The sequence below is a fragment of the Panthera onca genome, chromosome A1 (assembly GCF_046562875.1).
Source record: "Panthera onca isolate mPanOnc1 chromosome A1, mPanOnc1 haplotype 2, whole genome shotgun sequence".
Lineage (NCBI taxonomy): Eukaryota > Metazoa > Chordata > Mammalia > Carnivora > Felidae > Panthera > Panthera onca.
The window spans coordinates 97,162,145-97,189,245 of NC_138339.1; the positions used below are offsets into that span (position 1 = coordinate 97,162,145).

A 27,101-nucleotide genomic window follows, 5' to 3' on the forward strand; every position below is an offset into this window, starting at 1 on the left:
ATTCCTTTTGAGAGAAAGTGTTACCCGACAGAGAACTGGTTCTGAACTCAGGTTCAGCTGCTCACTGTTTGAAAATCAGTAGAAGGACAAGTGATGGTGGGAAAGGAAATGTCACTTTATTCAGGAAGCCAGCAGCCTGGGAAGATGGTGGACTCATGCCCCAGAGACCATCTTTCCTGTCCAGGCAAAGCCAGAAGTTTTCAAAGGGGAAGGTTTTAAGTGGGGCTTTGGGGGTTGGGGGTAGGCTGTCTGCAGGAGGAGGCGGTGCCTGGGGGAATGGCGTATGTCGACAGGACCCCAAACAGACCTGCTGGCATCAAATATGGTCAGGACTTCTCTTTTGGGAAAGCCTGGTCCTTCTCTCCTTAAGGCTGGTGGTCTGCAGATCTCGAGAAGAGTAGGTTAGTTCATCTCAGGACCAAAGGGACTTAGGTCAGCAAGCAAGGAGTATATAAGCTTGAAGTAAGTTAACCCTCAAGACTTTTTGGAATGTTGTTACAGAACAACGTGTTGCTGTTATAGATTGGATTATCAAAATGCTTATTTCACAAGTTTTTTCTGTTGCCATTCCTCATGCTACAGTATATTATCTTTATATCACAATATAAGCTATGACCAGGTTCAGTTATTTTATTTCACAAAAATCGAGAATGGATTTGGTATACAAAATAATGAATTTTTAATTTTCAGTCTGGCTAGGATTACGTGATTTTTTTCTTTTCTTTTTTTTTTAACAGATCAAGAAGTTAGTGTATGTTTACCTGGTCCGGTATGCTGAAGAACAGCAGGATCTGGCACTCTTGTCCATAAGTACTTTTCAGCGAGCTCTGAAGGTAAATAGTAGAGTGAGCCAGCAAATAGCTACAAGATTTGTGCAAAGCTGAAGGTGTGTTATTTAAAGAAGTGGACCAGTAATCTACTAAATGGCGCAGTATTGCTTTGAAAGACTTGAAAGGCCTCTCACATTGCCTATTCAGTGTCCTCAGAAAATAATATGTATATAACCAACTAGATCTTTCTCTCTGTTTCATTTTCTACATGTTCCTTTATGTTCTTCGTAATCCTTATCATGCACCCAAGAACTCTTCATCACTATACCTAATTGTTGAAAGTGTGCAATGAGGGGATGTGACTTTTTTTTAAGTTTATTTATTTTTGAGACAGAGAGAGACAGAGCATGAATGGGGGAGGGTCAGCGAGAGAGGGAGACACAGAATCTGAAGCAGGCTCCAGGCTCTGAGCCATCATCCCAGAGCCCGACGCGGGGTCGAACTCACGGACCGTGAGATCGTGACCTGAGCTGAAGTTGGATACTTAACCGACTGAGCCACCCAGGCGCCCCGGGATGTGACTTTTTTTTTTTTTTTTCAGTATATGAAATTTATTGTCAAATTGGTTTCCATACAACACCCAGTGGTCATCCCAAAAGGTGCCCTCCTCAATACCCATCACCCACCCTCCCCTCCCTCCCACCCCCCATCAACCCTCAGTTGGGATGTGACTTTTTAAAGAGAAAATTTATAGCCTGCAGCGTTGTGTCATTGTGAAACTCTAAAAACCCAACATGTTTAGTAATGAATGATCAACTAGAATTATAACCATTACTTTTCTTGTTCAAAGAAATAAACATTTAGTTAACTCTTTTTCCTTATCCAGTGTTCATATACTGGTTCTTTAAATAGTTTGTGTGTGTGTGTGTGTGTGTGTGTGTGTGTATGTGTGTTGTTACATTGAATCCTGTGAGCACCTGTTAGCTGTGTCATAGAGATATCTTTGAAATATTAAACTTGAGATTTTGATGCATATTTTTGCACTCTTTCTAGGACCCAAATCAACTAATCCGTGCAAGTGCTTTGAGAGTTCTGTCAAGTATTAGAGTACCAATTATTGTACCTATTATGATGCTTGCTATTAAGGAGGCTTCTGCTGATTTATCACCATATGTTAGGAAGAATGCAGCCCATGCAATACAGAAATTGTACAGGTAGGTACTTTGTTAATAATACCAAAAATGTTATATGGAATATTATAGCCCATGGAGGCTTATTTTATTAGCCTTATAATTAGTCTGTCCTTATACTAAGCAAAACCTAGTGACTGTTTTTCTCCTCACATTCTTTAGACATCTTTAATTTTATTTGGGTTATAGAGACCCTATCCTGGTTTTTACTTGTGAGCCTGTTAGGACCTGTGATAATGTATAGATTTTATAACTTAAAACTGAATGGAATTTTAATTGTCATTTATGTAGTGTGTCTGTCATGTACACATACACATAAATTATGAGAAACTTAAGATTTTTTTCTGTTCATTATAGGGTAGAATCTTATGTGTATTATCTTTTCAGCTTACTTTGTTCTCCTTTCTTCTACCTTTTCCATCCTTCTTTCCATTCCTTTCTGACGTTCCCTTCCTTGCCTGATTCTTGTCTAGAGGTATTTTATTGAATTTTAAAACGCTCATTTTGAAATACAGCACCATACCATATTTGTATGATATTTATTAAAATATCATATGATGCCTCGATGTTTGTGGAAAACAAATTGCTTAAGTAAAAGAGTTATTATCTTTAATAATTTGGTATTAATTTCTGTTACCATTGATTCTACAAGCTTTTAGCAAGATCATTTTGTGGTTTTGGTGTCACACACACACACACAAAGGCCATGATTTTTTTAATGTTTATTTATATTTGAGAGAGAGACAGAGCACGAGTGGGGGAGCGGCAGAGAGAGGGAGACACAGAACCCGAAGCAAGCTCCACTCCAGGCTCTGAGCTGTCAGCACAGAGCCTGCCACTGGGCTTGAACTCACAGACCATGAGATCATGACCTGAGCCAAAGTTGGACGCTTAACTGACTGAGCCACTCAGGTGCCCTACACGAACTAGGATTTTGATAGGATATGGCTCAGAGTCGTGATCAGGGCTTCATAATGTAAAGATGTAATGAAGTGGGGTTAGGAAAGACTGCTTGGAGAAGGGAGACCGGAGCTAGAATTTGAAAGAATTAAAAGGTTTGTTCAGATAATTATAATGGTTAGCAATAAACTTATATAAGTGTATAAAAAGTAAAAACTCATTAACTCAGGTTAACTGTCAAAGTTATATCATACTTATCACTCATCTTTTCTTTTTACATGCTTACAGAATAAGATCCAAGCTTACTATGATGGATTAAAAGTACATCACTGGACCCTGTTTTACCTCTCCAGCCTCAGCCCTTATTCTCCTTGCCTGGAATTGAGTAGCTTGGTCCTGGCTATTTGTCCTCTACATAAAATATTTTTATCTTATTACCATCTGTTTAGTCTTTACCTGGAAAATTTTCTCCTTTCTTTAATTCTAAAGTCAAATTGTTAAGATTCATCTGAGATGTCACTTTTTATGAGAAACTCTCCTGCCTCCATTGGTGCTCTTGTTTTTCCTGTAATCCCTTATACATATCTCTGTTATATGGTATGCTTATGTTTGGGACTTTCTTTACTAGGCAGTCTTATTTACCTTTATATTCCCATTCTTCAGCTTCTCAGTAAGTGGACAACATTTGACTTACATGTTAGGAAGAAATTATATTGTCAATATTTCAGTGCTTAGAGCTACTAATAGGAGGCATTTCCTAATTTTTTATATGTGTGTGTGTGTATATATATATGTGTGTGTATATATATATATATATATATATATATATATATATGCCTTTGCTTATAGTTTTTGGTTTTAGATGTCAGGTTTTGTAATACATTTAGTTCATTACTGAACTAAAATGATAACAAAATTCTTATTTGGGAATTCTCTGTTTTTGACCGTAGTATATCCATAGTCAACAATGATCACTGTCTTATTAACTTTTTTCCCTTGGTTAAAAAAAGAATTTGTACTTTATCTACTTGTAATTACATTTTTAAGATTTTCCAACTATTTTTTAGAAGTGAACTTGATATTTATTTATTTTTAATGTTTATTTATTTTTGAGAGAGAGAAAGCAAGCATGAGTGGGGGAGGGGAAGATAGAGAAGGGGACAAAGTTTCTGAAGCGGGCTCTGAGCTGACAGCAGAGAGCCTGATGTGGGGCTCAAACTCACGAACCCATGAGATCATGATCTGAGCTGAAGTTGGAGGCTTAACTGACTGAGCCACCTAGGCGCCCCTGAACTTGATACTGTCTTAATGTTATTAGTATCTGGATTTAGTTAATATGAGCAACTTTATAAATTTTTTTTTTTAACATTTATTCATGTTTGAGAGAGAGAGACGGAGTGTGAGCATGGAAGGTGCAGAGAGAGAGGGAGACACAGAATCTGAAGCAGGCTCCGAGCTGTCAGCACAGAGCCTGATTTGGGGCTCGAACTCACAAACTGCTAGATAGGACCTGAGACAGAGTCGGAAGCTTAACCGACTGAACCACCCAGGTGCCCCAATATGAGCAACTTTAAAGAAAAAGATTAGGACACATTTGGGAGAAAAACATCCCATTTTATTTCAGATTTGTTTTCTATCTTCACATAATTCTTGCTCTCCTTCCCCCCTAAAAAAATTTCTTAATATTTTTGAAATGATTAGCTTCATTTAAAATTAGAATTAAAGGGAAAAATTTAATGTGTGTTCTTTTCTTTTTATGTTTTAGCCTTGATCCGGAGCAGAAGGAAATGTTAATTGAAGTAATTGAAAAACTTTTAAAGGATAAAAGTACAGTAAGTGGTTTCTTTTTTTATATCAAAGTAGAATTTGTGTGTATGTGTGTTTTAAGTTCATTTATTTTGAAAGAGAGAGTGTGTATGCGTGTGCAAGTGGGCAAGGGGCAGAGAGAGAGGAAGAGAGCGAATCCCAGTCAGTCTCCATTCTCTGAGTGCAGAGCCCATTGTGGGGCTGGATCTCATGAACCGTGAGGTCATGACCTGAGCTGAAATCTGAAATCAGAGGAGTTGGACGTTTAACTGATTGAGCCACCCAGGCGCCTCAGTAAAACTGTGTTTTATTTGTATAGTATAATTTTACTGTACTGTATATTTGATAGAATTATTCTTACTGATTTGAAAATGGTATAAATATTAATGGGACTTATTAAAATCCGTGAAGGAAAAAAATGACTTTATGAAGAGAAGTATTACATTTAGAATTTTAGCTTGTTACACGTTTCATCATCAGAGTCTGAAGAAGAACAAGTTGGAAACAAAAATCCTTTCTTTAATCTGTGGCTGAATTGTTGACTGCTTTTAGTGCCAAAGTTTTTATTTCAAACGATGATTTATTAGGATTTTTAAAGGTTGAATCAGCTGGAAACAAATAATTGTTTTAAAATGAAGTACTAAGAAGTATTAAAGAAATACTAAAAAATACCTCTTTTAGAGGAGTATGTTTTAGTATTATAAACGTGTATTTTTAAATATTTTAAATATTAAAAAAATACTCTATGGGCTCCGTACTGGGCATAGAGTCTATTTAAAAATATTCTGAAACATTTTCATATGTGCATGACTGTTTTATTTCTGGTAAGAGTGAGCTTACTGGCTAATGTTGTCATCTTTTGTGAATGTATGTATCTCTTCCTCCTCCTTTCCCCACTCCTATTCTTTGAGTGTAGTGATAATGAGATCTCATAATAGTGATGACCCATGGGGTCTGTGAGCCGACCTCTGGAGGATCTGGTATCTTCGATGGAGTCTTCTGTACCCACCCCCGCAGCTCACACTATCAAGGAAAAGGATTTCTGCGTGTCTTAGGATGCTGTCATCAAGTAGCATGTGTATCTGTGCATAGCAGCTGTCTAATAGAGTAGCCACTAGCCTCATATAGCTGTTGTTGTATGGCTTAGCATATGGTTTATCCGGGAAAATGTTGATTGTGCACTTGGGAGGAATGTATAATCTGCTGTTGGTGGGTGGAGTACTTCTGTAGATACATGTTAGGTCTAATTGGTTTATAGTGTTGTTCAGGTCTCCTGTTTATTGATCTTTTGCCTGGTGGTTGTATCCATTATTTAAAGTGAAGTATTGAAGTCTCCTATTATTGTAGAGCTGTCTGTTTTCTCCCTTCAATTCTGTCACTGTTTAATGTATTTAGAAGCCCTGATGTTAGGTGCATGTGTATTTATAATTGTTTTTAATTTTCCTTTTGTCATTATAAATGTCTCTCTATTTCTAATAACACTTTTTGTTTTAAAGTCTGTTTTGTCTATTTATAGCATTTCAGCTTCCTTATGGTTGCTGTTTACATGATATATCTTTTTCTTTGCTTTTACTGTCAACCTGTTAGTAGTTTTGAATCTAATATGTGTCTCCTATAGACACCATATAGTTTTTAATTCACTGTGACACTATGTGCCTTTTGATTATATGGTTTCATCCATTTACATTTAATGTTATTAGCATAGTTGAATTTATAGCTGCTGTTTACTTGCTTTTCTGTATCCTACCTTTTTTGTTCCTTGTTCCTCCTTTACTACTTTTTTTTATAAGTAAATATATTCTTTTGAACATTTTAATTTCTTTAATAAGTTTTTCACTATGTACTTTTTTTTTCCCCGCTATGTACTTTGAAAATACTGTATTTTACTTGAAATTATGGGTGGGATCCTAACCCATCTAGCAAATTTTTTTGTGTCTATAATGTAATAGAAATCTTCATTGTATTTCTTCTATACTGTTTGATGTAATGTAGGAGGTAAACAAATATAGATTTGCCCAATAAATGAAGATAGAAAAGAAATTTGATTCCTATTTAAAAATGTTTATTTAATTTGAGAGAGAGAGAGAAGAGAGAGCATGACTGTGTAGAGGGGCAGAGAGGAGAGAGAGAATTCCAATCAGGCTCCCCATGGAGCCCAATGTGGGGCTCAATCCCATGGCCGTGAGATCCTGACCTGAGCCAAAATCAAGAGCTGGACACTCAACTGACTGTGCCACCCAGATACCCCTCTTTTTTTGTCTTCGGTGTGGCATACTTATTACTCTCTTCTAGGACCCAGATTAGAAATCAGTATTATGGTTAATTTGGTTTTATTAATAATATAAAAACATTTATTTCTTTGATATGCAAGACATTTGGTATAAACTGTGGAGAATAGAGTAAGATCTGTAAGAAACAGATCTTTTATTTTAATGTAATTTACCATGATTTCTCTTGCATTATAGACTAAAAGAAATTTGTTGCATGGCCCAGGAATGAAATCATGAATGAAATGTATATAATGTGTGCATGTCTTCCCAAACAAAATACGCCACAGCCAGAAATTACAGTCTTTGGAATTAGACAGAATTGGGTTTGTCCTACACTTCTGCCTCATGGTAGCTATGTATTAAGCCTTCATAAATTTCAGTTCCCAAATTTGTGTGGCTTGTAATTTCTAATGTATAAAGTTTTATTTGTGTTGAAAGAGCTGTTGTATGTAAAACCCTCATTATAGTGCCTTGTGCTGTAAAAGGGGGTTAAATAAATATTCCAAGTAAGAAATAAATGACACAAAAAGAATGTAAAGGATATATATTTTTTTGTAAATTTGAGATAGTCGGTTATTGATTTCTGACCATTTATTTCTAAAATATAGTAGAAAACATTGAGTACTTGTTCATAGTAGGTATTTAATATTTGTCGAATGGTTGTGGAATTAATTTGGTACGTTTTTGGTGATGGTAATTATGGGTTTACTATTATTTTTAATATTTTGCTTCCCAAATGGTATACATCATATTCAGTGTTCATGGGCAGATCTTTTGGGGGCTTTGATGGTCTCTTATATGAGACACTCCTTTTTCCTAAAGTGTTACTTACATGTTTATATATTTTTTAATTAAAAGGACATCTATATCTATTTTTCTATCTGTATTAAGTGGCAAAGTTTACACAGATGCCTCTAATTCCAGTACAATAGCCCAGGATTCCTTCTAGCCTCCTGCCTTTTCAGCTTCCTTCTCCAACATTAAAAAATGTGGCTTTTATTATTGACAATATATTTACTTACTTGTTTTGTCCCAAGATGCAGACAAAGTGTTTCAGAATTGCTAGCATGTGCCTTTGTGGGAAGTGGTGAGATGTGGACTGCTAATTGAGTTAAATATTGGTTTAGAGTTGTATTGATATGTAGTCTTCTTTGATGTTACTGTAAATTGAAATTGCTTCATCCTTATATCATTGAACTTGTTATATTGGTGTATAAAAAGGGCTATTGATCTTCTCTATGGTAATTTTATATCCTGCTCCTTTACCAAGTTCTTTTATTGTTTAATTATTTTATTCATGGTTTATTCTAGAAAATATAATGTCTGCTAATAGAGTGATTTTACTTCTTCTTTTCCAAGTCTAATGATTAATTAATTTCTCTTGTGTAATTATATACTTGGGTACTTACTAGTATTAGTATAATATTCAGTAGTAGTGGAGATGGTGGGCATCCTTGTCTTATTTCAGTCTAAAGGAAAGTGTCTGTAATGTGTCTGCGTTCAGTAAGATGCTGACCCTGATGATTTCCTCTTTATCTTTGAGACATAATGGTTTTAAATTGTGTCTCAGGGTTATTTGATGTGGGTTAGTTTTTTTTCCTGGTACTCATTGAATGTTTTTAAAATGTAGGTTTAGAACTTACATTATTTCTGGCAAAGTTTTTTGTTGTTGTTGTTGTTGTTGTTTTTTAAGATTATAGTTTTAAACATTACTTCTGCTTAGTTGTTACTTTTATTTCTTCAGGGATTTAAATTTTATGTAGGTTGGATCTTCTTTGCCTGTCTTACATTTCAACCACTGTGTTGTTGTTGTTGTTGTTGTTTTTCTACTTTTCTTTAATTCCCCTTATTAAATTTTCATTCAGCTGTTTTCTTGCAGGGGCACCTTGCAGTTTAATCATCATGTCTGATTATTTTCTTCCCCTCTCAGTTTCTTTCCTGGTTTCAGTCAACTCCTGTTAAATTTCTTCCTGATGTCTTTTGTTTATTTCTTTTCTCTGTTTATGAATTTCTGATTCACGTTCATTTTTCTGATCTTCATATGCTTCGTTGAGGGTATCATTTTGGAGTGTTGCGTTAGACAGTTTGTTTTGTTATTAATTTTTTGTGTGGGCAATTTTCATCAGTTGAATTGTTTTGATTTTCATTTTCTGTTTTCAACACTTGCAGATTACTCACATCTTTACATTTTCTTTGGACAGGGTTGGTGGTTTGAGTTTGAGGTAGTTTGCAAGATTCCTGGCACAAGAATACCGTTTCTGCCAGAATATCACAGTATGCTTTTTTATTAGATGGCTGTTTTGAGAGAAAGCATGTAGGAAGGGGTGTATGTCCTAAAGTTATTTTGATTTTGTTGTAGTTCTTCTGAATTTCCTCCTCTTATTTCTTTTTTTCTGTCACCTTACATTTTCTAAGGAATTCCTCTTCCTCTACCTCTTTTTTAACTGTTTTCTTCTTGAAATTTTTCTTTTCCAAGACAATCTCATTGAATCCACCCTCCATCTCCTACCCCCTTGAAATTTCTACTTTGTAATCCACTGTGATCCATGAGGAATCTTAGATAGTATTTTTACACTTAGAATACTCTTTCTCTTCCTCCTATTGATTTTAGTTCTTTCTTTTGCTCACCACCAACTTCTGACTGTTTTGGTAAGGGCAGTTTTTTCCTGACTGCCACAGGTCTTTATGGGTTTTTATGATATAAGCATGAAAGATAACTCTCTGGCATTTAGGGCTTATTTTTCTACTTACATGTAATTTGAAGTTTGGGGATTCTTTGTTTTTTAGTTATGCTTAGGACAGTTTTTCATCTTTGATTTTTCTGGCTTTGGGATGGGAGATTCATGTTTTCCTAGGTACCATTAACTTGTTTACCCATTATTTAAATTAATTATGTTTTGGGAATATTTTGTGACAATTTTTTCCTTTGTATGATTACATTCTGTGGTAGAAAGGTTTAAAATACTCTGGTATTTATGCATATATATATAGGGATTTTAGCTTTATTATTACTTAGTCTTGTCTCTTGTAATTCTTTGTTGAAGGAAGACAGCTATATTTCCTTTCTCTCCCAAGTTAGTATTGGTATTGACATTTAAAACAGTAAGAATTCCAAATAATTTTTGTTTAAAAATTTCCCAATTAAGGGAACTAGGTCTGATTTATTTCCACATTTTGAAAAGGAATTTATTTGTTATCATCAGGAGCTTTTTGGGATTATTATTGTCATGTTGGCATTGCTATTGCTGCTGACAAATATCAACTTGAAAGGTGTTAATCTGTTTAAAAACTTTTATTTACTTAACATATTGGCTATGAGATATACCTTCTGTTGCTTCTTTTAGCCTAAATGAAGACTTTCTAATAATTAAGTTCTCAAAGACAGTTCTATAATTCTCATTTTAAGGAAAGATAGAAATCTAAACATACTAAAATAGAATGCTCTTTCCATTTTAATAGAGTAAGACCAAAATTTATCATATGAATAGTCCTTTCCTAAAAATACATAACTTTGGGTTAAGGAATATAGTTATGGTTAAGGAATATAAGGCTTATGGTAAAATAACTAGAACATTTTAGGGTTACTTAGGTAACTGTTGTCTGAAGATTATCTTTAAGTTTTGAAAGACACCTCACAGCTATAGTCAGTGAAATTAAAAGAGAATATGTTGTTTGTGTTCCATTATCCTCAGTCAGCAGTTACAAGATGTTTTTTACATAATTTCTTTATTGTATATTCCTAGATTTACTATTTTCATCCTATATTCTCTATTTAACATATCTTAAACACTTTTCTTCTTTCCTGTATACCTTTTCTGATGTTCTATTGTAAATTCATTTTTAAATTTTAATACTTTCTCTGGTTTTTCTTTAAGGTAGAAATCCGTATTTGTTGAACAATTTAAACATAGCAGTGGACATCTTTTATTTAGAATACCTCAAAAGCAGGGTGGTATTATTTCCTTTTCCTTTCAGGTTAATTGTAAAGAAATCCTTTTGATAGCATTTAACTTTCTAATAGAAAACAGTTTCTTAAGAACACAGATTAGGTCAATGCTTACTGGAAAACTTAGTTGTTTATATATATTTTTTATGACAGAGTTTCCCCTTAATTTACAAAATGATGTTTAATGAATATATTGGTAGTTCGTAACTAAATTATAGGGGTAAGACACCATTTTATAGGTTATTGATTTAATGTTGGTAAAAGCTTCACTGTAGTGGGCAAAAAAAAACCCCACACCTCTGATTTTGTGCAGATGTTTTATTGTGATAGATCTATTATCCAGCTATTAGAAGATAAATGACTGATCTTTCCCATTTTCCATGCCTCAAGAAAATTGAAATAAGAAGGGGAATATCATTTGGGCTGTATGATTAGGGCAGGTTGGATGGCCATTAATTTAAGAGAAGAAAATCTTGGCAGCATTGGCCAACTTATACCATATTATCAATCAAACCTTGATGCACTTCTTGTGATGACCCAGCACTCTCAGGTTTTTGCAACGTTAATTAGAATTCATGACAAAATAGATGCAAGGAAACGTTTTGTACCCTTCATAATTTTATAGAAAATTTATTGTTATTAGAGGAACCATTTGCTTAGTGTGATTTTTTTCATTACCAGCTTGTCAACTAGCATAGATAATCTGGAGAAAATATGAACTCCATAGATGGGGTGTCACTTTTGTTGATGGTTCATGTAGTTTACCTTGGAGCACAGCTAATGGCTGAAGTTCATAGCAACAGCACAGAAAAACGTGGCAACCAAGGGAAGATAAATGAACCATGTTTATAGCTTTAATATAAAAAATACATAAATGGAAAACTGCATTTGAATTTGATGAGCTCATTGCTAGTTTTGTTGGAGTGATTTATTTTTCACCTTATATAAAAAGCTACTATTGACACAGTGAGATGGAAATTAACTGTGTGTTTTTGGGAAACCAATATTTTTGGTTTTAAAATCTGAGTAGATCATTTTATTTTAATTCTGGAAGTTTTATACAATATTGAACATTTAATAGACCAAAATTATCGATTCTGGCATTGGTTAGCCTAGGGTCAGTTTGTTAAATCCATACGATAAAATATCTAAAATGGTCAGTTTTATTTTGTGAAGGTACTTTTCTTTACATTCTTCCTAATTATTTTGTGTTTTCTTAAACTTTATTTGGACATAAGTAATTAGTTTCTTTTTTCATGTTTTCTGTTAATACTTCAGAATTATGTTGTACCTATAGCTCTTGGTGTAATAAATTTAATACCTTTTGGTAGCTGATTTTTCTTTTAATTGTTTGGTGTGTACTAACCATTTTGAAAAAAATCTGGTAGTGTTAGGCAAAATAACTTGATTTTACATAGTATTTCTTTAATTGAAACTTTGTTGGATTGCTGCTTTAATTTCACTGACTATTGTATTCTAAGTGGTATTATTTATTTTTTTACTTTAATATCCTTTACCAATTCATATGTGTGTCTTAATGTAAGATTGGCCTAAATATAAAACATATAGATGGATAGATCTATTTCACAAATACTAAGTTATTCTATAGTTTGAGGTCATAAACTTAGTTGTTTTTAAGGGATTTTTAAATAATACTAGTTCTAACCATTTAGAAATATGATTATCACAGAATATAATTTTTGAAGAGTGATTTATGCAGAAGATATCAAAATGTGGAGATGAAAACATGAACTTAACATCCTTTCCATATCAACAGCAAATGGGAAATTATATATATAATACATTTTTTATTTAGTTCACACAAATAATCAATTCTTTGCTTTTTCGATTGAAGTGCATTCATGCTGGGACCAGCAGGCACCAGTACATGGGCAGGGCTGGAGTCAATAAATGCGGCTTCACGTTTATACTGATTGGTAATTCATAAAATCCCCACAGGACTGGAAACTTGTTTAGCATAATAGCAAGTCTATATTCTGAGCTGTTTTCTTTCAATTGTATTGTTGGTTGCATATTAATAAACTAAATGTCAGCCAAGTAGAGGGACAAACACTAAAAATACGAATATCATTGTATCTAATATTTTTCAAAAAGTACCATTTCAGTAAGTTACATTTCTATTTAATTGCTTATTTTAAGTCATTGGGGAAATTTTAGACACTAAAATGAAGATCCCTAGTGTTTAGAAAGAATATGATATTAATTTATTTTTTCAACAGTATTACATTTTGGCTAACTGCACATATATCAATGGTACATATATAGAAGTATTTGTATATTACGTATTCTGCTTAGCTTGTATCTTTATACCAAAGATATCTTAATTTTACCACTTTGTATGACAATTACAAAACAGCATTTATGGTTCATTAATTGGTCTTTGAGGGAGCTGTCTTTTGTTGGTAATATATTATTTCAATTTATACACATTGCTATATAGGTTATATAAAATTTTAGCCTTTGTATTTTCTTTGTAAATATATTGGTAAAAATTAACAGGTGGATTAAAATGTTGAAGATTTGAAAGTGTTTTGTACCAGAAACACTTACAGGTTCCTCAAACACTTTAAGATGAATTCATTGTCATTCTCATTTTAAACTGACATGATGTGGTCTTTGTTAGTGTCTTGATTTTTCTGAATGTTATGTACTAAATAATAAATCTTTAGATTGGAATTTAGGTTAGCTTAAAAATGAAAAATGTACATGACGAATATGTTGAGTCCATCCATGTGTGAACAATTCATTGCTATTTAACATGACAAAAAATTGTTGGATTTGTAGTACTGATACTTCTCTAATTGTAATACTTCAGGAAAGTATTAGCTTTTCAGACATGTTACAGCTATAAAAATTATTCTTTGAGTGAGTGACACTTAAAATTTGTTATTTAAACAATCATTTTGTTAATTAAATAACTGAATACTTTAAACATTCATTGTCATAACACTGATTGTATCTCTGTAATGCCTAAATAGAATCTTTGATGGGGAGGAAGACATTTTTTAATGAGTTACTATTTCTTTCTTTTCTAGCTGGTAGCTGGCAGTGTTGTGATGGCTTTTGAAGAAGTATGCCCGGATAGAATAGATCTGATTCACAAGAATTACCGCAAGCTCTGTAATTTACTAGTTGATGTAGAAGAGTGGGGGCAGGTTGTCATAATCCACATGCTAACTCGATATGCTCGTACACAGTTTGTCAGTCCTTGGAAAGAGGTAAGTGTTGAACAATCTTCCACTTAATGAAGATTAAGAACATGGATGGGCTTTTAAAAATGTGTATAGGAGTAAGGTAATAGAAGTCTGCATATTTATGGAGGACTTTTTTTTCTTATGTTCTTTTGGAAAGCAGAAAATAAATATAAATGCAAGGATAATTTTTCATTATTTTGGTACCGATTGACCTGTCTTTAATGACATAGTGTATAAACTTTTAGTATGATACCTGGCAGGAGGCCCTTGTTAGGAGCATTAGTGTGATACAGTGTTTTCAGGGATATTGCCAAATCATGGATTTTTTTGCAGTTTGTTGCTTTCCTATCTTTAAGTCTCAACTGCTCAAGTGATTCAATCGTACAAGTGGGTAATGTGCTTCTAGCACATGTAAATTTCAGAGAGTATCTTGCCTTTAATGGTAAATATTACTGACCTTTTAAACTACTTTTTCCTAGTTTTGTATTTTAAAATGTTTGTTTTCCTTTTTTTCACTTAAGCTGATAGAATTTTAGTAAAATTAATAATTAAATATGCCTTAAAACGAAGTTGTTTTCTTTGTGCATATTAACATTAGGCTATGTATACCTACCTAGACACATACCTTCTTGTTACTTTATTGACGATTGAAAAAATTTTACTGCATAGTTTGCAATAGCGATTTCTGTGTGTATATATTTAATATTTAAGTGTAAGTTTTAGCTTGTTTAAAAAAAGAAATCATTAAATCTTATAAGACTAGCACATTCATTCTCATCTTGTGATATTTCTTTTTTGTCTTTTTCAAAAGCAGGTGGAAGTGGGTGGGAGGGAGGTTGGACAAAATGAGTGAAAGGGAGTGGGAAGTACAGGCTTCCAATTATGGAATGAATAAGTCATGGAGATGAAAGGTACAGTGCAGGGAATATGTTCAGTAGTATCGTAATAGTGTTGTATGGTGACGGATGGTAGCTACACTTGTGGTGAGCACAGCAGAATGTGTAGAGTTGTGGAATCTCTATGTTGTACACCTGAAACTAATGTAACATGTGTCAACTATATTTAAATTAAAAAAAGTATAATGCTTTTTTAAAAGTAAAATCTATAATAGATTTTTTTAAATCAACTGTGTAAAAAGTAAAAGATCAAAAATCCCCCAATTATGTCATAGTAGTTTGTATAGAAACTTAAGCGTAGGGCTTGAGTGCTTACTACGTTTCACTTTTGTTAGTTAGAAATAAAGGAAGTGGAAAACGTATGTAGAATGGAGGAATGTTCATAGTACATACTTTAAGATGTCATATTAAACTTCCAGATGTTTAAAGAAATTTAAATGTTTAAAATATTCATCAGTGCTTTTTACGGTAACTAAATATTATACTAAAAAGTATTTAAAAATTTTTAAAGTATATCTTTATCCAGAAGACTATCTGTATTACTGACTCCATCTTAATTTTAATATTAAGAAAGTATTTAGGTTATTTAAAATTGAAGTATGTTTTGAATTATTCATATATAAAAGTCTCATGCCATATAAGATTAATTGATTGCTTTTTTATATAAAATAAATTGTATTAATCATTGAGCAAAGTAAATTTCTGATGGCACTTTTGCTGGATTAAGCAACGACATGCCACTGCTATAAAAGTCTTGGCCCTTTCATGTAAATGATAACTTTGACGAGAGATTTTTGTTGCTAATGATAGTTTGTTCGATTTCAGCCGGTCCTTTTCCAGAGTGCTCTTTAGATATTTTGTTTTCCTGTTGTAAGGTTATTATAAAGTAATTTTGCCTTATCTAACCACTGTCATTCTTTGATAAGATTTTAAATTTTACTTCCCTGTCACCGTCAAATCATTTTCAGTATCTGTATGCAAATGATCCTTTGCTTTGTTATTATGTAGAAATTACAGTTAAAATCTTTCCTTGCCATATCTTCTGAAAATATGTAACAGACTTTAAAATCTCTATTTTTGTAGTTTGTCTGTTTGTGTTTCTGTTCCTTGAATTATGTTTCATGTTATTTTACATAAAATTCATGTTTAAAGCTATTTACAAAGCCAGGAAGTTAAATTTTGTACTGCCATGTATATTTACTCTTTTGACAGATCATTTGACAAATTGGGGCTATATGTATTTCTTGTGTTTTCACATGTGGATTCTTTGGACATTAACTATTACAAACATGAGATGAAATCCGGTCATTGTCCTGGGTACATTGAAACTGGGCTCAGTGATTTCTCACCTTTGCCACTTACTTGCATTCTGACCTTGGCATTTTCTCTACAGTATGTGGTTAATAGACTTAATTCACTAGTTTTCAGATGTGCACCTCAGGCCTCAGGATGCTGTAACATTGCCACAGGAACAACCCCGGGGTGGTGGTGGGGGGCGGGGGGACAGTGGTGGTCTAGACTCTGTAGCTCTCTGGGTTCTTGCCTCTGTTCCAGACAGAGCAGCCTTCATCTTTGTCCGCCCTTCATATACAGCTTTGAATATGGCTTCCTTTGAGAAAGATTCCTTGGCTTAAAGAAAAAAAAAAAATAAAAGAAGAAAACCTTACTAAAATAGAAGATTTCTAAGGGTTTAGGTAACTATAAACATAACTTTTTTTTTAATTGTACAACGAGGTCAGCCACATGGTGAAATAAAAGCGAAGTCGTCCTTCTCATATCATAACCTCTTGGTTGACCCCTTAGAGGAAACTGTTTAATTTCTGTTGTTGTAGTGGTTATAAATTTTACTTTGGATAGCCTATTTCACTTTATTTATTAATTTAAAGTGGTATCAGTTGATTCCAAAATAATCAAGATAACAGGCTTGTGTCTCTTTGTATACATATGTATTCTGTTCGGTACCAGCAGGGAAGATTTGAAAGGGTCATTCTTTATTGCAGTATTAGAAGCAAGGGATTGTCCAAGAGGTTAGACTTTTAGCACAGATACATTTTATAAAATTAAAGTTCAAATGGTTATCATCATTTAGACCATGTTCATGCTTACTCTTTGAGTTAACTCATCTCAGACTTTGTCTCTGGCTTGTTAGAATTCTGTTTTACTGAGCAACTTTTGAGGGAGCAGTCCAAGCACTTGTAGTCTTGGAGAGTTTATGGCTTACACTTTAACTTGCATCCATCTTTTTAGGACTGTACATGGTAATTTTAACTTTAAAATTTGGCAGCCTGAATCATGAAGCTGGAAGAAACTTAGGAGGATTCTGCATTTATATCTGCTTTCATTTTTCAGTTTTCATGTTGCAGAAAGCCTATCATGCGGTAAAGAACTGCTAAGAATGTTATGGGATAGAAAGACAAAGTGGATCAGTATGCTAGCATAGTCATTGCTGACTTGTTAAAATCCTTTTTTATCTTTTTACCTTCAGGTCTTGGATGTGTTTTTTTTTTTGTTTTTTGTTTTTTGTTTTTTTTTTCATGAAATTAGCAGAATATAAAGATGGTCATTCTAGCACCTCATCCCCATTTACATACAGGCAGAAGTCACTTATATAAATGCTATATGAACACCATATTATGATATATAAAGAGCCATTTGTCTTGAAGTAAAAGATTTTACAAATGAGAAAACGGTCTCACTAAAATTATAGATTAATTTAAAAGTTAAAGGAAAAAACTGACTTTAAATACTAAATTTATTAAAATCAAGGGGTTTCTCAGAAACTAAGATAATATATGAAAAATAATACAGTGATACTTTAAATTTAACAGTTTATTATTTTGCTGTACTTTGTAGTATTTTATTTGAGATAGGACAGTAACAATTATTAGACCCATTTTATAGATGAAGAAACTGAGGCATATAATGTTCAACAACTCATAGAAGATAATATTGCTTATAAAATGTGGAACCAGAAATATAAACAGAGTAATCTGATGCCTAGATCAGATTTATATTCTGATATATATCCTATATATTCTATTACCTCATGACTTTTAAGTTAAAGTATCTTTTCGCTTACTTTAATAACTTTCTCTGTGTTTGTTTACTGCATTCTGGTTGAAGCCATTTTTGAAGTTCCCCGCGCACCCCCCCCCCCCCCCCAATCCATGGTGCTTAGATATTGCAGTTAGCTAACAACTATAATTAAATTTGTTTTTCAGAGAGAAAAATCATGTTTCTTATTGAATTTTTAAAATATTTGTTTATAAACTTGAAAGGTAGCAAAATTATTTTTTTGAGGGATTGAAAATTAGTAGAAACCTTTTTTGAGATGAGCTGATGTAACATGCTTTTGTCAATAAGTTCTCAGATGAACACATCATATACAAACAAGCTTCTTCAGGGCAGAAGAGATTTTTAATTTAGTTTATTTGCATCATTATAGATCAGTATTTAGGCTGTTTATATGTAAATGTATGATTTGAGGAACAATTAAGTGTTGACAAAGTAGATTGCAGTCATATCAATTGCAGTGCATTTTCCATAATTTTTCTAACTGACATCTTTGATGATAAATAGTGGATGCCAAGTCAAAGCCGATTATACAGTGCACTAGGAATTCATGGGGCTGTCAGGGAGAAGACCGATTGACTTTAAATTTACATATTAATGAGAAGATTTGTTAAGAGGGTGCTTGACTATAGAAAATAACAGCGTATTTATAGGGCACGACATTTTATAAATAAAGCTGATGCAGGAAAATGGAAATTAAACCTTTTAGGTTAATAAATTCAAGAGACTGCTAAAATGCATATTTGCATTTTTATTTTCTCAAATTTACCTTACTCTTTACAGTACATGTAGGTGTTTTGTTTGTTTTTTTTTTATTCTAGGTCAAGGTTGTATAATTTTCAAGGATATAAAATTACTTAAAGCTTTTCTTTGTGTCATTCAAGCCTATTATGGAAGAATACTTGAAGCATAAATGTAAATCTCTAATACTAAAGTTACTTTTGTAGAAAAAATGAATTTTAGAAAATAAATGTTATAAAACACTAAGTAAATTTTAAGAGTATTAAAAAAACCCAAAACCCTTTAGTGGTATTAATTATAAACCAAAACAAAGCTCGCGTTCTGGGGCCTGAGAAAGGTTTTTAATTTTATGAATTTAGCTCTTTAACCTTAAACTTTCTCTAGGAGATGACAATTTTGCAAGAATTATCAAATTTTTTTACTTTCATGATTTAGAACTTCAAACTTTATGTACTCACAGTTACTTTTTGCATATGAATCCAGCTAATATAATTCTAGTGGCATTATGCATGCCATTTTGAAATTTGGAGTGATGAATTTACTTTTATTTCTCTCAGTATATCTGTATTTCAATTATAAAACCTTAGGTGGGTGTAAGAAAGTTCCAGTTTAGAATTTTGTTTAAAGTATTTTTGAGATAAATTCCTTAAGTTTTTTAGGGACAGCCGTAAAATAAGAACTAACCCGAACACAAAATTCATATACGTAGTTCTTGATTGGCAATTTTCTGAAAATACAAAGGTACTGTGAGAGTGCACCATGTCCTGTCTTCCAGGACCTACATGTTAGAGATTATTTTTTATTCAGTTTTAATTTTCTTTACAAGTTAATTTTCTTTGTAAAATAAATTTTGTATTGTGTCTTACTAATGAACTATTTTTGAATCTCTTGTGCGTAATTTTTAAATAACAGTAGGGAGGAGTTATGGTAGAATCCGTGCTGTACAGTTCAAATACAAAAGTTTTTTGTGCACTTTTTCAGGCACCTATTGATAAAGAGTTCAATATGCATTTTATTGGGAAACTGTGGACCACTAGCAGATATTGAAATGGGGTTTCCTTCTCTCCATTAGTTATGAAGTATTTATCTTAAAGATTCCTTATTCTTCTTCTTGTTCATAATTTATTTTTGGTTGGATTTTTTAATCCATGAAGTTTCCTTTTTAAAAATATTTTAGGGCACCTGGGTGGCTCAGTTGGTTAAGCGTGGGACTCTTGATTTTGGCTCAGGTCATAAATCTCAGGGTTGTGAGATCCAGCCCTGCATTGGGCTCCATGCTGGGTGTGGAGCTTGCTTGAGATGCTCTGTCTCCCTCTGCCCCTCCCCCACTCGCACCCACACACGGTCTCACTCAAAAAAAATAAAATAAAAAGTAAAAAAACAAAAAATATATTTTAAACTTTATCCAAGTAGGCATGTATGTGGTTTAAAAAAGTAAATTAAATAATACCACCTGGCTTGTAAGAAACATTTTCCTGTTCCACCCTTCCCCATGCCTGGATTTAGCTACCTCTAATTCTTTTAGACACGTGTGTATTTAACTTTCTCCGTTTCTCAGTAATATGCATATTTTTTAGTAATACGCACATATTGCTGTTTCTTGATTTATGAATGACTTCCTATTATAGAAATGGAAGATTTGGCATTCTTGTCATATATTATCTCATAGTTTCACTCTGTCCCTATTCCATCTTTGCAATGTAGTTTTATTAGAATTTTTAAATAATTGTATATTGTTCATTTAATTATGACTTTGCAGATATTATTTCTGTATAGTAACATTCTTATCCTTTTTGGTGGAATCAGAATCAGTATTCTCTTGGGGCTTATGTATTTGAAATGCCATGTTACTTTTATTTTTTAATTTTTACAAATTTTTTAAAGTTTATTTATTTATTTTGAGAGAGCACGGCAGCAGGGGAGGGGCAGAGAGAGAGGGAGAGAGAATCCCCAGCGGGCTGCACGCTGGCAGCACAGTGCTGGATGTGGGTCTTGAGCCCACCAACTGTAAGATCATCATCTGAGCCTAAACCAAGAGTCGGAAGCTTAACCAGCTGAGCCACCCAGGTGTCCCGTCATGTTACTTTTTTACTTGACATCTCGTTGGATATAATACTGTTGGGTCACACCTTTTTTTCTTCTTCTTCAGAGAGCTCTCCTTGTAGGCACAGATTTTTTTTTCCTTTGCAGGTGATTTGGTTTTTTTGTTTGTATCCCAGAAATCTGTTTTTTTTCCAACTCTGTAAAGATTAGTGAAGTTGCCTCTTGATGCGGATCATTCTATCTGATCTACATATTTACTTCTTCGTTTATTTTGTGGAATTTTTTGAATTATTTTCTTTGATGTTCCAAGTTTTTTTTTCTTGCTCCGTTTGTCTTTTATATGCTTCATAAATACCAGTTATGCTATTTTACAGTCTTTGTGTACTGTCACCTTTAAAAAAATTGCTTCAGTGTTTGTCTTTTTATTTGCATTTGTATTTCTCAAGTCTTTTTTTTTTTTTTTTTTTTTTTTTTTTTTGGTAAGAGCATGAGTGATGGAGAGGCAGAGAGAGAGGGAGACAGAGAATTTGAAGTAGGCCCAGCACAAAGCCCAGTTTGAGGCTCAAACCTGTGAACGGTGAGATCATGACCTGAGCTGAAGTCAGACATTTAACTGACTGAGCCACCCAGGCACCCCTCAAGTCTTTTTGTCAGTAATTTGATTTTCAGTGATCTTATCTGTCTTTAACAGTTTTTGTTTACTTTGATAATGATACTGCTTTGGGTTTTATTTTATTATATTTATTTTGAGAGAGAGAGAGCACTCCCACAAGAGAGGGTCACAGAGAGAATCCTAAGCAGGCTCTGTGCCAGCACAGAGGCCAATTTGGGCTTGATCTCATGAACCCGCAGATCACGACCTGAGCTGAAATCAAGAGTCAAACACTTAACTGACTGAGCCACCCAGGCACCCGCTTTGGATTTTACTTATTCAAGTGTCAATCTTACATTTCCTTTATTATATAGTTTTATCATCTCATCTTTGAACTTCCGTTTTCTTGAGTTCATGTTCAAGAACTTGAGAACCTCTTGGAGAATTTACTTTCGATACATAGGGAATATTTTTTTCCAGAATGATTTGTCTTTTGTATTTTTAGTGTGTGCTGTGAATATGTAGCCTAGTTGTTGTGCTCTTTTCATATTGAAAATACTTGGGAAGCTCTGGTACAGACATTCATTCTGACACAGTGTGACTTCTTAGTTTTGTACCCACACCTAAAGATAGTTTGTTTCTTCCTCTCAGTTTTCAATTTGAGGTGTGTGTATTTTATGTCATACTCTTTTTTGATTTAGTGGTAGCCTTAGGGCATTTGGGGAAAGGAGTAATTTTGGGGGTAGTAAATTTAGCATCAGCAGAGATTGAAGTTGTTTTTTTAGAATGCCTGAGCAGTTTTTCTGGAATTTTCTTTAATGTTCTTTATGAGTATTCGTACCACCTAGTATATTCCTATGGAAAGATATTCTTGATCTTTAAATTAATTTCTGTTATTCATTGCTTCATCCAAGAACTTTGTTGCTCAATAAAGTAGCTGCTAGCCACATGTGACTGTTTAACTAAAATTGAAAATCAATTTTTCAGATGCATTAATCACATTTTAAGTGCTCAGTAGTCGTACATGGCTAGTGCCTACTTATTAGATGGTGCTGATATAAAACGTTTCCTTTACCATAAAAGTTTCTTTTGGGCGGTGTTGCTCTAGAGTCTTCACTTCTTTCAGGGAGAGCCAGCTTTGTTGTTTACTCTGCCATGTGCTTCTCTTCAGCACCTATTTTCACCACTAACCCCCCTCACCACCCTACCCACCCATTAGATTGAAAAGATAAAAATAACTCTTCTTTGTTTTCTTCTAAATTTGGGGAGGAGAAGGTTATTAATGAACATTCTCAGGAAGCAAGGAATATGTGTTTCTAAAATCTGCTGTTTAAAAAAAGCTTTGTTTAAAAAAAAAAAGGTTGTGCCAATAGATTATGACAGTTGTTCCATTACAGTTCACTGTTTTTTGCTAGTTTTAATATTTTTATTTTCCTCACATTTTTTATATTGGGAAAAGAGATTACATTCTCTGTCTTTATTTTACCATCCTTTCCTAGAAGTCTCAAAATGTTCATAGTTTTAAGTGTTTTATGACTTTTAACATGTACCAACTGAATTTTAGGAGGAGAGAATTAGAGTGTAAGGAGTTAAGAAAGGTTATTCATTCTTTTGCCCTTCTCTGATATCTGTCTGCTAAGTTTCCTCTTTTCTTTGAGCTTTTTTTTTATATTCTCCCATAGATACTTGTATTGTTGTAATGTCTCTTGACTGTATCATCCATTCATTTCCTCATATTTTTCTCTGTGTTAGTTTTATTCTAGCATAAAGGAGTGGATATAATTAATAATGAATCACCTGACAAGTCACTTATTTACATTTAATTTTGTGATTTTGCTGCTTAATAGTTTCTGTATTCACCTGAGAAAAGATGATTTTCTGTAAACTAATAATGTAATTTGAAACATCCAGTTTTCTTCTCTGTGATTTGTTTAGTTGTGTCTATGTATAGACTTTAGATTTCTGAGACATATCTTAAAATCACTGAAGTCTTCCTGGAAGTAGCAAACCTTCAGTAGATTCCACAGTTCTAAAATAGTCACATCAGACAGATTCTGCCAGTGTATTGTTGTCTAGGTGGTGTAGAGAATGCAGCACTGTTAATTGTCTCAAACAGCCACCCCCATTGAAAGATCTTCCCTGCAAACATTTTCTACAGAGATTGAGCACCTGCATAGTTTTGAAGAAGCCATGTTGCTCTTGAGCCTAATGTAGTCTAGTTAATGTTAATAATTACATTCCTCTTGTAGGTGATGGGTTTAGGAATGGACATATAATGCAGTTCTGGCTAATGGGATGTAATGGGAGGCATGAGAAAACTGAGATGTGGAGGGGGTATATGAAAAAGGTTTACTTTCACATAAAAAGCATCAAGACATTTGACTTGCAGTTGAGATATAGTACCTCATGAACTTAAGAGTTTCAGCTTCTAATAGAATGCCTTGATTGGGTTAACTCTCTAGAAATGTTTTGCAAAAACCAGCTATCTAAAGTCACTGTAAAATAGCCACAAGTAGGAAAAAACTAGAGAGGATTCTATATACGAAAGGCTGAAATTTCAAGGTGTGAGATTTTGAGTTTGCAGGTTTTTGTCTGAGGTTACTCCTGTAACTCACATGGTAATGGAAAGAGCCACAGCCTTGCTTACCCAGCTGTCAGAGAACAGACTTCAAGACTGGCAGAATACCTAACAATTCGGAGGAAGTTCCAGAAGGGTGTGGGAACCACAGAAGGATGAACCCCCTAGAAATCATGGAAACAGCATCCAAATCCTTGGCTGAACAATAAAGTGGAGATGTATGAGAAAGACTCTAGTGGATGTAGTAAAAAAGCAGCTCCTGGAAGATGATAAAGCTAAGTGGACATTCCCCTTGCTGGCCACATTAAGACAGACAGAGTTTGGAGTTTGAGATCAGTAGCACACTAGTTATAACAAATATCAGTATACTTCAGAAGAATTCAGTACATTGTAAGGAAGACTTTTATAGTGTGTGGTTGATTGTGTCCAGAATGTACGTTTAAAAAATCAGGGCTCATGAGAAACAAATGAATAACTGCTGCTCAAGAGAAAAAACAGTCAAGTAGAAAGTCACCTCAGGATAGTCAAGAAAAGGCAATTACAGGTAAATAAAGCAGTTATATCTATGGCCAAAATACTAAAAACAACATCAGCGTGTTGAATGAATACATGAGGAATCTTAACAGGACAGAAGACTCCATAAGAAAGAACCAAATGGAGGGGCGCCTGGGTGGCTCATTCAGGTAAGCGTCTGGCTCTTGGTTTCAGCTCCTATCATGATCTCAGGGTTTTTGAGTTTGAGCTCCGCATTGGACTTTGCCCTGAGATTCTCTCTCTCCCCCTCTGTCTGCCCCTCACTTGCTCGCTTTCTCTTTCTCTGAAAATAAATAAATAAACATTTTTTTAAGTTAAAAAAAGAACCAAATGGAAAATATAGGGCTGAAAAATACAATGATTAAATGAAAAGTATAGTAGATGGGCTTAACAGCTGAAAGGAGGCAGTAAAAGAGTCAAGAATCCTGAAGGTAAATCGTAGAAATTATTCAGTCTGAAAAACAGAAAAAGCAAGTGGAGAGTCTGAGAGCCTTGTGGAATAATATCAAACAGAATGAAATGCTTCTAACTGAAGTTCCAGAATGAGAGTAAAGAATGTGAATGAAACAGAATAAATACCTGAAGAAATAAAGACTGAAAAATTTCAAATTTAGTTGAAGGGGGAAAATCCAAGCACACTGATCCAGGAAACTTATCAAATTCTCCAACAAAACAAGTAAAAAGTCACACTTCTATGCATCATAGTCAAACTTCTGAAACCGAAAGGGAAAAAGAAAACAGTGAAAGAGACAGAGATAAATAATACATTATATATAGAAGAACAATGATATGGCTAACTGCTGATCAGAAACAGTGGAGTCTAAAAAGCAATGGAATATCATCTTTCAATTATTGACAGGAAAAACTGTCAACAAAGAATTCTGTATTGAACAAATCTAATCTTCAAAAATAAAGATGGAATGGAGACATTTTCAGATGAACAAAATTGAAAAATTCATACATGGGAAATATATAAGAAATACTACAAGACATTGTTTAGGTTCAAGAAAACTGGTAACAGATGGTAATTCGTAACTATAGAAGAGAATAAAGAATGAAAGAAATGGTATATATGTGGGTAAATATTATAAATTATGCCTTTTCTTTTTTTTCTTTATTTAACATACAATTTTTGTAACACATAAACACACAAATTATCTATCTCTTTGTCTCTGGCAGTCATAGATTGTACTTACGCTTGAACTCTAAACTTTTGTGTAAACCTTTGCCTACAGTGCCACAAAGTCTTTGTGTAGACGTATGTTTTTATTTCTGTAAGAGTGGAATTGCTGCATTGTGTAATAAATATATTCTTTTCCCCCTTCTTATCTCCACTTTCCACTCACTAAACAATCACTTCTAACTGTTAGCTCTGTATTTGACCGGTTATCCATATATTATTTTTAGAACAACTTGCTTACATAACTTTTAGCAGTGACTCAAAGGATATCACTTAATTTAGGTATATCAGTATTTTGGAGTTAATGAAAAGTAAGTGGTCCCTTTAAAATTTTCTATTTAAAGAGTTTTTATAACCTAGATTTTTTTGCTTTTTAAAGTTTTTAAATTGTTGTTTTCTGGATCCCTATCTACCTTACTTTATCTACGGTATAGTTTTTTTTTTTTTCTGTTTACATTTTAGAGTTCCCCATAAGACTAAAAAAAAAGAAACTTTACTGATTTATTGCCTCCTCCATGAAATATCCACAAATATTTCATAACCTCTGCTCTAACCCTGTTCTTCTTTTTCATTGTCGTAAAGGAGAATTACATTTTTCAGTTTCAGTTCAGTAGACATTTACCTTCTCTAGTGTATTTTCTCTATTTCAGGGGTTAAGGTAAAGAAAGAATGAATACATGTGGAATCATGATTAGTTCTACTTAGGTTGATTTTAATTTTATTTCATAATTTATGATTGAATGAGAACCACTCTAAAATGTATTCTGCTTAACAAAAAAGCAATTCATATTTATTCCCCATCATTAGATAGGGATTAGTTAGTTTTCAGATGATTAGGACCATTCTTTCTCATGTCTTGGAACCCTACTTAAGTTCCCCATCTGTCACAAGTATATTTTATTTCAGAAAAATTTGAAGAAATGACTTATATAGATCTAGATTCCTTAGTAACAAAGTTTGGAAACTGCTGCATTCAGAAAGCTTGTTTCTTATGTATTGGAGCTGATCATTTAGTCATAAGAAATGAAAAGTGCTGTGGGCAATTGAACATTGTGAATTTTCATAGTGGCTCAACAGAAAGTTACTGGGCACAGGTGTTTCTGTAATTGTGATGTATTGGGGCAGATTCAGTGTTCAATGGTCCTCAAACCCACACTTCCACCTGTGTGGCATAGTGGTCACTGGGCTGTGATATAAAACATGTAAAGTGAAGAGCATAGCATTTACCACACGAAAGGAAAAAAGTCTCAAACCACTATGCATATCCTGGTTTGTTTTATATAGACCTAATTTTGGGGGAGGGAGATGACTTCTTTTTTTCCTTTGAGAAAAATATTAAATTTAAACTTTTATTAAGCGTGACCCTTT

At 33.5% G+C, this 27,101-nt stretch overlaps 1 protein-coding gene across 3 annotated transcripts in view; it reads left to right on the plus strand.

Moving 5' to 3' along the window:
- AP3B1 (adaptor related protein complex 3 subunit beta 1) overlaps positions 1-27,101 on the plus strand; it is a 264,795-nt gene that overhangs the window by 69,181 nt on the left and 168,513 nt on the right. For all 3 annotated transcript variants that reach the window (XM_060635498.3, XM_060635493.3, XM_060635494.3), the window contains exons 4-7: positions 738-833; positions 1,824-1,984; positions 4,626-4,692; positions 13,939-14,121. In XM_060635498.3, the coding sequence (XP_060491481.2) occupies positions 738-833; positions 1,824-1,984; positions 4,626-4,692; positions 13,939-14,121 (507 nt within the window). The remainder of the gene's footprint in view (positions 1-737; positions 834-1,823; positions 1,985-4,625; positions 4,693-13,938; positions 14,122-27,101) is intronic.